We start from the raw sequence: 12,940 nt of genomic DNA on the forward strand, positions 1-12,940 counted from the left end.
CCCCCGCAACTCTTTGTGGGGGCATGGCAAGATTCAGTTCATAAAGTGTCTGTCAAGTGCACAGAGAGCCTCCAATAGAAGGTAACAGAAGTAAAATGTTATTAGAGAACAACAACCACCATGCTGATTACTACTAGGGGAGCGGAGGCACAAGGTATTAGGAATTCCTTTGTAATTCTTTGGAACCCTGCAGGGGGGCGTTATACTGTTATAGCAACATTAGCTTATGGAAAATTAACTCTTCTAAATGTATGTCACGTTTTGAAGTCCATTTGTAGAAAGGAAAAGTGGTAATTGGGACTCCACAAGCTACGATATACTTCCATCTATCATAGCATGCCCTTATCTTGTTCTCTCTCACATCCCATGATTAAATCTAAATCTCCCTCAACGAGAAACTCCACTGGATCAAACACTGTGAGGTGTCTGACTAACTTAACACGCCCAATATTTCTCTTATTGCAAGCAGAGTTATGCTTTCCTGAACTTCACTGCATAAAAAAAAGGAGAATGATTAATAAAATCTTTCTCAAGTCATACATATAAATATTGTTCAGAAGACCCTGACTGTGGCAATACAGACACAGTGGGTCAAAAACATGCTCAGCCCCAGCATAGAGCCTTCAGTGACAGAATCAACAGAGTGCTGCTGCAAATATCCCTACCATGTGAAGAGGGTATACGGGGTACAATGCACCTGGGCATGAAGCTTTATGGTCCCCTCCACACCAAAAACACAGATGCTAATCCAGCAACTGGGCTGCAATAATCCTTGCAGTGTCACTTCCTAGGTGCTACGCAACCTCCTTCACTTCTGTCCAGCACTGGGCCATTCTCAGGCTGCAATGTGGGTTTAGAATTTGCCTCCATGTGACCCTGTCTTTATGAACAATTCACTATTTTGTGGACATAAAATGCAGCCCACCAATCTAACCGGTCTAATTCCTTAAAGCCAGAGAGCTAAAAGTCTTGGTAGTTTGATCCTGCTTGTTGTGACTGTAGATACCACAGTACTTTATATTCCAGAAAGATGTGAAATAGTTTTTGAAAGATATTAAGTCTTCTGCCTCACCAATGCTCTCTGGTGGGGTGTTCCACTGCACAGAAACAACAGGTTTCCTTTACACAGTTTTGTTACAAGTGGCAGAAACAAACAATTTCATCTAGGGGGTTTGGAGAGCACAGATCTCTTGATTAAGGGTGCCCCCAAGATTCTGGCTTTACTCTATCCCTTTATGGTCAATCGAGTACACTCTACATCTCCTCCAGCCTGAAAGAGGCACCAATATGTGTTCATACCCAGCTCAACCAGCAGCTTCCTCTGCTCCTGTAGGATCTCCTCCTGGGTCATGGAGCGCAGCTTCTGTAGATTCTCCTTGTGGATAGCCAAAGCTTCCTGCTCACCTCCCAGACTTCCAAGACCCTCTCCAGTTATAATACGAGGTCTCAGGGTGCTCACATCCTCACCAACTTTGCCTAGAAGATCCAGCAAAAGAATCAATTAGCGAATCCAGTGTCTATAGCATTATCCATTCAAATCTGAAAGAATCATAAACATGCACAGAAATCAATTACTTTCCAGTTGTCTCAAAAAGAAAAATGAAGGATCTTGAGAGGTTCTGCTTTCATTCTGTAGGGGCCACAGACAAAGCGACAAGGAAATATCTGAAGGTGCTGGTACCAAAAACTGACTGGTTAACTCTCCGTCTGCCACATGATTTTTCAACTGCTAGATACAGTGATACTTCATCTTCCCCCATTTAATAACAACAAATTGGAGCCCCAATTTTTTCTTATAGTATCACCAGGAAGGAAGACATGGAGTGCAACTTCTAGCTAGAGATGAGATTCCCCATTACAGGAGTCCCACGTACTGTAGTCATGGACAAACCACATCAACATTTTAGAAAGTAGGATTCATTGACTGAAAGGCCAGAGAGCTCAAAAGTGACTGGCCAGAAATGAAAGACAAAACTTCAAAGACAAGAGCTTGAAAGTAAGCCACGATGTCCCTTTATGAGGCCAAAGTGAAGGCAGAGAAATATGGCCCAGTGGTTAGGTACCAGTCTGGAACTCTGATGGAGCAGGGAACTGAACTCCAGTCTCTGAGATGGTCTGTGGGACCTTGGTCAAGTTACATGGCTCCTGGAAGCGCTCCGGTGGTGACTGATAAGCGGCGGGCAGGCGTGGAGCCCACCTGCCCTTTGGTGCCCCTGGCGCAGGAGCAGTCCCCCTGGTGTCCCTCTCACTGTGCACTCTGTAGAGCCAGGGTGGTGGCTCCCTGCACGGCCCCAGGGCGCAACGCCTGTTCTGGCCCGGCCCGGCCAAGCCCTGGGACTGGCGGCCAGCACATGGCACCACGCGGGCAGTGGGTGCAAAGCAGCATTGGGCTTTGCAGGGTGGGGCGGGTCAGAGCGGAGTGGATTGCTCCCGCAGCGGTGGTGGCGACGGTAGGGCGGTGGTGGGAGGAGCAGTCAGGCTCACCAGGGCCAGGCCCAGTAGGCAGTGGCAGTGCCGTGGGACCCTGGCTGCAGGCAGGCTGACCACCTGCGGGGGGTTGGGGTGCTGTGGGCGGGTCTCACCCCAAGTGGAAGTGCCATGTGGGAGGGGTGCCCCAGCCAGCTGAGAGAGGGAGTGGCTCTGTGCTCACCATGGCACCTCCTGGACACCCAGCACTGCCCGAGGAGGAAGGGGCACAGTGGGGCTGGGAGGAAGGGTCTCCAGGCATGAGGCTAGTTCCTAGCAGTGCTGGGCACATTGCTCCGAGTCCCACCTCTGGACGCTGCCCACCTAGCACCAAGAGCAGCACCAGGCCAGTGCCCAGTGCCTGTCGGACACAGCCTCGTGGCAGAGAAATGCCGGAGAAGGTAACCTCTGTGCGAGGACAGAGCATGGAGCAGGGTGGCCACACAACGCCGCCTGCCACGCTCTGAGCTGCGCAGGGGTTGGCACAGGCTGACCACTTGGCTCAGCTTAGAAAAAAAAAGTGGGGTCAACAATGAGCATTTTAGGGTGAGTGCACCAGGGGCGCACTCTCTCCCCCCAGGCATAGCCGGGTGACTTTCTTTAGGATCAGTGAATTCTTCTTTTAATGCATTGCAGTCCAGGTTTTAATTATCTGTGTTTTGGTAGGAAGAGACCCATACCAATTATTCAGTACCTCAACTTCCCATACATAACATGGGGATAATTGTACTTGGCAACCTCTCAGGAATTTTGTGGCAATACAGGTATTAAAGATTGTGAGGCCAACCAGAGACCACAGTAGTGGAGACCATTTAAGTATGAGAGTTGAGACAGACAGAGGCTCTGTGACTCACCATTCTTAGCGCTGTGGAGTGGCTCCTTCTCTGTTGAGTCAGGGGAACAGGTCACACCTGGAACTGCTAAACTTTTGTGTGTATGCCTAGTCTCCACCGCAGGGGGAGCTGTCACAGACTTTTCAGCTGCTCTCTTAGCAGCTATCTTCTGTGCAAAGATACTTTTTCCTCCAGATTCCACCTTCCCCTGCAGAAAGATAAATTCCCACATCAACACTACTTCTTCTCCAGGCCCCCCACACCCGTATCTCAGACAATTGTGTATACACTATACAGAGAGAATGGAACAGAACATTTCGGAGGGAAATGCTAGTGCCTGCCCTCACTCCTGTACACATATGACTTGTTTCTACGACACTGTTTGAAATCAGAACAGAAGGAGAAAAATAACAGTCCTCACTGTTTGATGATTAAAAACAACTGGGTTTCATTATAGGTGAATTCTGGTACATCAGAAAGCAGATACACCTCAAGATCCAAGAGCACAATAGCTCATGCTCTCTGGTTAAATCTGAAACCCTGTTTATCGAATGCTTTGCATTTCTGAGGATAAGTCAGGGGTTTTAATATACCCGGCACATGCTTGGAACAGGCTTCTTACAAGATTATTATACTGTAGTGAGGTGAGCAGATTTACATAGTAATAAGTGGGCAAGTGATACTAAAATAATCTTGGCTAAATTAATGTACTGCTTCTGCTAAGGAAGCAATCCTCTGTATTCCCATCAATCTATAGGAAATCCATGCACACCAAGAAAACAGGACTCCCCTACTTTTCTTGCCTAGTGACGGGGGAAAAGTGTCTAAAAAATGACAGCGTATTAAAATGCTAAGAAGCTGCTTACATATTTATAGTAACCAACTTGGCAGTTTAATAAAAGCTATTCCTTTTTAATAGCCTTCCCTCTAAAAAAAACATCTCTTCAGATGCACCGGCACATCCATAATGTGGCATTGCCCCAGAAACAGGATCCTGCTCTCAATTAGTTTTGTTTTCTTAGCCTGAGTCTCCTGTTACTGCAAAACTAAGCTAATAGAAGCTTCTGCCTCCATTTCAGGTCAAACAAAATCAAAGCTCAGAAAGCTGCCGCACCAATGCAAATGAACTCACAAGAGGGTTTGTGAAGAAGTGCCACCTCCTGGAGGAATTGGTACAAATCCAACTATTAAAAGTCTTTTATTCTTTATTAATAGACTATGGTGTTTTCTCTGGTAAAAAAAAAGAAAACAAAAACAGGTCACCTAGCTGGTGACACCCGGACTGTCCTGGGCTTCCTCGGCAAACAGCTCTGAAAGGTCCTCTGTCTTTCTAGATTAGGGGAAGTGAATCTCATATAGTGGTAGGATACATAGCAATCTCTGGCTCTGACTTGGCAGGGCAGCTTTTTTGTTTGACGAGGAGAAAATTCAGTAGATACGCAAATTAGCTCTTGATCTCTAGTCTCCTGAGCTGCCTGCTTATGGCTCAGAGAAGTCACAGTATTGTTGCCAGGCATTCTGCTTTACAGTGGGACATTCTGGCAGTTAAATAAGAACGTTGGGGAAGGTTTAGGTGAAGGTGCATTTCTGACCTCATTTTTTATTTCAGACCGGTGAAATGCTCTGGGAAAGGGGTCTCCAGTGGGTCTGGGCATGGTCACAGCTGCCGTGCTTGTGTCACGTTCCTGCAGAAAAGAAACAGAAGGAACTAGAAAAACTACTGCTTGAATGTAAACACCACATTGTTTGTCCTTCTTAAGATGTCACAACTATAGCATTCAACACATTCTAAGACAACAAGGGCTTCCTTCCACCAGAGAACACTCCCTCCCCACTCTGCAGGGCTCTCTTCACAGCAGCCTGATGCTATAACACATAAGCACATGACGCACAATGATTTTACTGAAGACAGCTGTGATATGTCGATCATGATGCTCCAGTCGTTCCTCTGGATCCTCATCTTCAAAGTGAACAGAGGTATTTTTGAACTTGAATTTCTTTGGGGGTGCTGGAGAAAGGGTCGGGAGAGCATCAGGAAAATCTGAAAAGGCAAAAACAACAAGAAAAGAACACCAATGAACAGTCCATGAGGCTATTTATGATGTACAGATTTACTCAGCTCTTCAAGGGGTTTGATACATATTAGGGAATCTTGCTCGGATATGTGAAGATATCTGTCAGCTTGGTGAGAATTAAACGTGATGAAGAGACAAGTTAAGAATTCTCAACTTCTCTGAGAAACAGGGTGAACTTGTATTTTATTGCTGATTTATTTACAGACACCATTCATGGGCAAAGGTTTTAAACAGTCGATTTCACAGGGAAGAGCACTGAATTCAAAACCACAGGTCACAAGGAAAAGCTATAGGTACAAGGGCAATACAAATATATGTTAAGATAAGTTTGAAACAGAGAGAACGCATTGTTCTGTAGTTAGAGCACAGGCTGAGAATTCCAAAGACTAAGCTTCTAGTCCCCACTTTGCGACACTGAACAAGTCAATCCCTCAGTTTCTCTATCCACAGAAGTGGGAACAATATTTCTCTATCGCACCAATGGTTGTGAGGTTTAAGTCACTGATTTTACAAAAGCACTTTGAACTTATATGATTAAAGGTTCTATAGGACTGTTTGCTGCTATCAGTCCATGGGCAGGCAGACTGAGGGATGTTGCAGGGGCAGGCTGAGGGATGTTGCAGGAAGGAACATAGAGCAAACTAAAACAGCTGCTTGCTGGTAGGATGAGGAGTAGAGAATTAGACAGAGATGCTGAGAGTCTAAATCAGGGGTGGGCAGATTATTACCTGCAGGCCGCTTCTGGCTCAACTGTTTTAATCTGGCCCTCAAGCCCCCACTGGGGACAAGGGACTTGTCCTACTCTGCACGGCTCATGGAAGCAGCCAGCAAGTCCTCCCTCCCAAGCGCAGGGACAGCCAGCAGGCTCCACGCACCGTCCATACCTCAAGCGCCACCCTGCAGCTCCCATTAATTGGAAACAGGAGCAAGAGGAGCTGCAGGGATGGTGCCTGCAGATGGAGGAGCAGCATACAGAATGGCCTGGCACCCACTCTGCACAGGAACGCAAAGGGGGACTTGCCATTGCTTCTGGAAGCTCCTTGAGGAGGTAAGTGCCGCCCTGAGCCTGCACCCCTGACCTCCGCCTACACTCCAACCCCCTTGGATTTTAAATTGCCTTGATTTAGATCAATCCACCCTAGCCCAAATGAAGAGCAAAACAGCTGGTGCTATGCACATTAGACAACGGAGGTGGCTACTACAAATATAAGTCAAAGGAAATGGATATCACGGAGTAATATGTAGAAATGAATGATGCCACAGGCAGCACGGCACTGCACTGGAGACAGATGTGCATTGCAGGGATAACTAATGAAGGGTATAAGAGGACAGGCATGAGCACATAAGAGGAGCTCTTTAGCCTAGATATAGGAGTTAAAGATGAAGAATGTCACAAGCAGGATACAATCGAAGCGATGCAAACAGATGAATGTTGAAGGGAAGGAAGCAGAAGGCATAAAGTATACGAGTGCTGAGGTGGACGTGATTACTCAAAGATCAATGGGGAAGATGTCCATAGGAGCAGAAATTTAAGAAAATCACAAAGGAAGTTACCGTCTAATATCACCACATCCTTGCTGTTGTGCAGCGGGGGTGTCTCTTCCTCTACACAGTCACCGGCTCCACTCCTCTTGTCTGCCTTCCTCACAACCTTGACTGCTGGGGAAGTCTTTGCTGCCAGGAACTGGTTCTGAAAACGCAGCAGGTCTGCCTCAGACTCCCCAGGTTTTGGCCTTGACAACATCCTGCTTCCTTGGTCTTGCTGCCCGTCCTACCGCCGTGTGTCACTCTGGGGATACTTGGCACACACACACACAGCGATAACAAATTAGAGACTTGGATTATGGGGAGAAAATCCCCAAACATTTCCTTCTGACACACATGACTCTCCCAGGCTACAGCGCCCACCGCCCTCTCGAATAACCCTGACCACAGTTCATTGGCACCATTGCTGTGAGGAATGGTTACCTATCATCACTACCAGGCAATGCACTGCACAAGTAAACTTTTGCTCTGCCAGACATCTGGGAGCAAAACACCACCCGTCCAACAAATACAGACAGTTAACAGACAATGCTCTTTTAAAGATGTTTTAATACAAGTTTGGCATGCTGCCTTTAATTGTGTCATGTTGTGAGTGTTTAACCCAACAAGGTACAGTTGGAGCGATCCTATTTTCAGCACCAAATTAGTACAAAATCACCCAAATCTCCCTCTGTAACCAATCGCTTTTCTCCATTCATTTAGCCCTGACCTCCTCTCAGAATCTTACATTCTCTGCCCACCTTTGGTGCAAGAGCCATTTCTTCTGCAGCTCCTTGCAAACTGAAACAACTTTCCCACATCTTCCTGCCTCTTTCATTTCCCATCTCACTATATCACTTCAAAAGTGACTTCTCTTATTTTGCCTTTTTATTGTCACTGGCCTTCTGCATGGGATTCAATGTTTGGGGAGAAGGGTGCTATCAGAAATACCTATTTATTTACAACCTATATACCCTATTTAGAATATCTGGATTACCTGTATCGAATTTACTGGAAAGAAAAAGCTGAAATAGGGTACATAGTTCGCCCTCCGGAACACTGTTGATTTCAATAGCATTTGATTGGGGATGCATCCAGCCCATTCTCTCACTGTTCCTTATCCAGAGACCCATATAAATGCAGCCAAAAATTCTCTATTTTAAAAAAGAGTATGTTGGGCAAAAATGTTTAGCTCCAAGCAGTTATCTTCAGGCAGGTAATAAAGCAGACTTCCAGAAGTGCTGAAGACACACAGATCCCACTAACTACAACAGTCATTATGACTGCTCAGTACCTCTGACACATAAGGAGGATTTAAGTGCCAAATTAGACACTCAAGTTTGAACACAATGGCCTGCTTTTGACAGTTGCCAACTCAACAGTCCTACAGAGGTGACTCCTGTTTATGCCAAGACCAGGTACAGCATGTGCAACAGCAGGGTGAAGTTCCCTTCACTAACCTGTCAGCAGAACCATCTCTAGGAGCAAGAGGAGAATTCCTTGGCTTTTCCTCGGAGTCTGCCAGCAAAGGTCCCATGAATGGCTGCTTTGTTTTGGAGGGCCCTGGAAGGAGGATGCCCTCTATTACACAATAGGGAGTTAATATTGTGCTGAGCTCTTTGTAAGAAGTAAGAGAACATGATTCTGTATCATAAATCTGCATGTATCGATGCTGGATTGCCTTTAAAAAGAAAGGGCAGAATGCTGCCTGCATTACACTTTGGCTTCCTTCCAACCGCACCGCAACACCTGTGACTTATTTAGACACTTCTTCCTTCTGCATTTCACAAAACAAGCACCCTTGTCTGTAGGTTATTTATAGAGTTCTTTGTCTTGGCAAGGACTGCAATAATCTCATTTTGACTTACTCCTTCCCCTCACCTCCCTGCACCTATATGCATAAGCAGCACCACATACCATTAGAAATCCAGCGGTTCTGCCCCACCATAATGGATTTCAAAGACCATCGCAGCCCACGTTATAATGGTGCTGGAGTATCAAACAAATTGGCTAGAATCACAATGTGTTGCTGATGTCCCTTGGCACTTGTCTACACTTACTGATAGACAGATGCTCCAGAGATTGATCTCCCAGGGGTCAATTTAGTGGGTCTAATAGCGGCATGCTAAATTGACCCACTGCTTGCACTTCCATTGACCCTGGTACCCGACAGGGTCTCAAGGAGTAAAGCAAGTTGATGGGAAAGTGTCTCCCATCGAACCCTCCTCCCCCCAGTGAGGATGCTGTGGTAAGTCAAACTAAGTTACATTGACGTAAATTATTTCAATTTTGCCCTCTAGGCTAGACCTGCCCTTAAATAAATCCCTCACCAATTCTACCATCCTTGCCCTGCCTTCAACACTCAGATTTACACATGCCCACTTGGCTACCCTGTGCACTACTCACAACATCTGAAAATAAATGAGGTCACATGGTCACTTTAAAACAGTCTAGAGAGAGACATCAGCCACTGTGGGGAGAAAGCCAGCCACAGATGTTCAATTGCCCCAGAAAACACCTCTCTTTCTCAAAGGCATTCTCCTCAGCATGGGTGCAGCTACTGCCTCCAACAGGACTGAGACACAATATAACATCAGAGTTCACAGTGTGGATGGGAATTTAACCTTGTTCTGGAATCAGGCTAAAGAAACATTACTGATTCCATCCACACTGCACCTTGATTAAGAGACATGTTGCAATCAGCTTCCCCAGTTTGGTGGGTTTCTAAGTGTGCACAAACCAGAAATTATTTAAATACATTTGATGCTACCAGCTGGGCAGAAGTTGCTGACTATGTGCATGGGGTTATTTCACCATCCCCCAACACCTTTATTCTAGACTCAGGGTGCACCAAGTAGGAGGTGCCTGAAATTTCATAAGCGGCTGCTGGGTATTGGACTCATCCATTCCATTAAAAATGTTGAAATATCTGACTGCTTTTGTGTGTGCACATTCACTTTTACATACTGATTAATAAAGTTTGTACATTCTACAGACTTATTTTCTTACAAGTGCCAACAGGTTTTTTTCCATATGAACATAACCAAAACTTCCGTCGGTTTGGATGCCATTAGATACCTTGGTGGGCAGGGAGGGGCTGATAACTGCAGGGATGAAAAGTGGGGCATGACATAAAAAGTTTGCTTACCCCTGTCCTACTCGTGGACTGCTGTACAATCTGGCTTGCCCAGTTGTCAGAAAACAAGAAAGCCCCGTCTGCAGCAGGCAGAAAAAGCATGCTAAAACTTGCCGGAAATAATTATATTGCCACTGAGCTGAGTTCTGAACCCAGTGCAACCGGGCTTTGAAGACCGGTCCCAACCATCTCACAAATAAGGCCTCTACTTGCACTACCAGAAGCACCTTAACTTAGTTATCTACTATATTCAGAAGTGTCTCTATAAACAGAGGTAGCTGTGTTAGGCTGTATTCTAACAAAACAAACAAGCAGTCATGTAGCACTTTAAAGACAAAACAAGTTATTAGGTGATGAGCTTTTGTGAGGCAGACCCACTTCTTTAGATCTGGAGATAGTGATTTGTCAGTTTTTTCAAAAAATTTTTTTTTGCACCTCCATATTATAAAACCATCATGCCATTTCCAGTATAGCACCATCTCCAGATTTGAAGTGGGTCTGCCCCACAAAAGCTCATCAACTAATTATTTTGTTAGTCTTTAAAGTGCTACATGACTGCATTTTTATTCTGTATAAACACTTTTTTATGATGTTTGGTAAAATACCCACCAGCATTATGGATAGAAAGTAATGGTCTATAACAGCAGTGGGCAATAATTTTTGCAGGGGGGCAACTCCATGAGTTCTGATAAGCTCTCAAGGGCCACACATTTCTTTCATCACCATCTATTGCAGGGGCAGGCGAGATGCAGGCTGTAGGCTGGATCTGCTTGTGGGCCGTATCTGGTCTGCATACTATTTATATCCCACAGCTGGTGCAGTGGTGGGGGCTGGAAGCCACAGCCTTTTTTTACCCTGATGTTAAAGTTATATGATAAAGCGAATCCAAAACCTGTTAGGTAAGTAACAAAAAGACAGAAACCGCAATCACAGGATGATTCAAATTTTCTCTTAAAATATATAGCTCTGGAGAGAAATTGCTGCCTATCACTTTAAGAGGGGACAGGGCCAACTGCAGGAGCCAGGATCTTATTCCCTTGGTCCACTGGGTCGCTCTATTTCCTGCTCAGATTGCCTCCTGTTTGGTAACAGTGCAATGGCTGCAGGTTTTCAGGGGGAAGCAATACACACTTAAGTCCATTCCCAGCCAAGTGGTGGATGAGGCAGCAAAGTACAATACTATGCTTTAAAAGTCACAGTTAAAATAAATTATAAATTAAAATTTAGAAATTATATATACATAATTAAAAGTTTTAATCCTTAGATAGCTGTAGGAACCCCAGGTGGAGCAGTTGCAGCAGGGGCTGGCAACCAAGCCCTGAGCCCTTTCAATCAGTGCCATTTGCGGGGCTCCCAGCCCCCCACCACTACTGCACTGTCTGGCCAATGCCTGTGGTTCCTGCAGATATTTAAAAAACCTACCAACTCCTGGCCTACCCTGGGCTGTGGAATATAAATAGTATGCAGGCCAGATTCAGCCAGTGGGCCGGATCTGGCCTGCCCCAGTCTATAACCATCCTGGAGACCAGTGTTTTAGACTAGCTGTATGAGAGTGATGGGAACAGGTGTAAGAGATTCACCATGTTTTGTTATAAGTGTTGAACTCAGTCAACCCTGTTTCTTCTGTTATGATCACCAAACAAGCCAGCAGGAGCCATATTTGACACCAACAGTAGAGACATGTACCATTACCGCAGCCAATGATAGGCCCTACCAATTTCACAAATGTGAAAGACATGACAGGAAGCATGATATAAGCCCTTTCCCATGAAATCTGGTCTACCCCTTGCTGCTCAAAAAGCAAAGTCAATGGAAGGCAAAGGGCACTGACAGTACACAGTGGATCAACACTCTCCCATTGATTCCGGTACTCCATCGGGATGAGAAGATTGGTGGAGACAACAGGAGAGCATCAGCAGCCAACCTTACTACGTGGAAGATGCCACGGTAAGTCAGTGCAACAATGTTGACTTCAGGTACCTGTATAGTGTATCTTGCATTGACTGGGGAAGATGATAGCAGATGATAGGTCTAAGCTGTAAGTAAACACCCTCAACCCTGGCAGTGTCCTGAGGGCTTGAGCTCCAGTCTGAGCCATAAGCAGGACACAGCTGGAAGGGACCAGCTGTGTTGGTTTTTATTGCAGCGACCATACCCGAAGTATCTTCCTCAGTAATAGTAGAGTGCATCTGTAGGCCCCCCAGCAGGGTCCCTAAGGGCGGTGAGGGATTAGGACTTGTCTCTCCCTTTGCAGTTCACTTCCAATCTCTCTCTGAACCCCACTTCTCGGGCTTTTGCCCACTCCCCCCCCCCCCCACCATCACGCAAGGTGTGCGGGGGGCCGGTAGGCACGTGTGCGCCCTGGCGGGCGGAGGTGAGGACTGCGCTAGGCTGGGGCAGGGCGTAAGGAACGGGCCGCATTAGGGCACCAGGAACGAGGCGGGGTCTAGCAAGACAGCCAACCCGGGCGCAAGACGGGGGCGGGGGCGGGGGACACCAGGGGATGCGCCCAGCGACCCAGGCCGGGAGCGAACCAGCGCAGCGTGAGGACCGGCAGAAGGACCCCCGCGACCTGAGGGCAACAGCCCATGACTAACCCCCGCCCCAGCCACCAGGTACTTACCTGCGCATGGGCCGCCAACCGCAGCGCTTCCGCCCCGCAGAAGTCGTCATTTCCGTTCCGCGACAGAGCGCAGTTCGCCCCAAGCTCCGCCCACCGGCGCCATATTGGAGCCGCGGGAGAAGCGCGACCCGTGAGTGGGCGGCTGATAGGGCTGTGGAGGGGAGTCCCGCCTCCCTGACGTCGGGCTGTCAGTCACTACGAGCAGCGGGGCCGTGAGTGGGACGTACACGTGGGTGCCGTCTGTTCATGGCTGCTCGACCCTGCCTCGCGCCTCTGCCCCGCG

General features: G+C 46.9%; 1 protein-coding gene across 5 annotated transcripts in view; it reads right to left on the reverse strand.

Moving 5' to 3' along the window:
• The window catches only part of RPAP1 (RNA polymerase II associated protein 1), a 49,267-nt gene extending 36,586 nt beyond the window's left edge, over positions 1 to 12,681 (reverse strand). For 2 of the 5 annotated variants that reach the window (XM_074997031.1, XM_074997030.1), the window contains exons 1-6: positions 8,359 to 8,537; positions 6,929 to 7,172; positions 5,192 to 5,340; positions 4,892 to 4,984; positions 3,321 to 3,507; positions 1,300 to 1,476 (exon numbers count right to left, since the gene is read on the reverse strand). In XM_074997031.1, the coding sequence (XP_074853132.1) occupies positions 1,300 to 1,476; positions 3,321 to 3,507; positions 4,892 to 4,984; positions 5,192 to 5,340; positions 6,929 to 7,118 (796 nt within the window). In that variant the 5' untranslated portion in view covers positions 7,119 to 7,172; positions 8,359 to 8,537. Of the gene's footprint in view, positions 1 to 1,299; positions 1,477 to 3,320; positions 3,508 to 4,891; positions 4,985 to 5,191; positions 5,341 to 6,928; positions 7,173 to 8,358; positions 8,551 to 12,657 lie in introns of those variants that run through there. The other 3 variants (XM_074997029.1, XM_074997028.1, XM_074997032.1) reach the window with 3 other exon arrangements.
• Between the last annotated feature and the right edge of the window lie 259 nt (positions 12,682 to 12,940).

This window comes from Carettochelys insculpta, chromosome 6 (assembly GCF_033958435.1).
Source record: "Carettochelys insculpta isolate YL-2023 chromosome 6, ASM3395843v1, whole genome shotgun sequence".
NCBI lineage: Eukaryota > Metazoa > Chordata > Testudines > Carettochelyidae > Carettochelys > Carettochelys insculpta.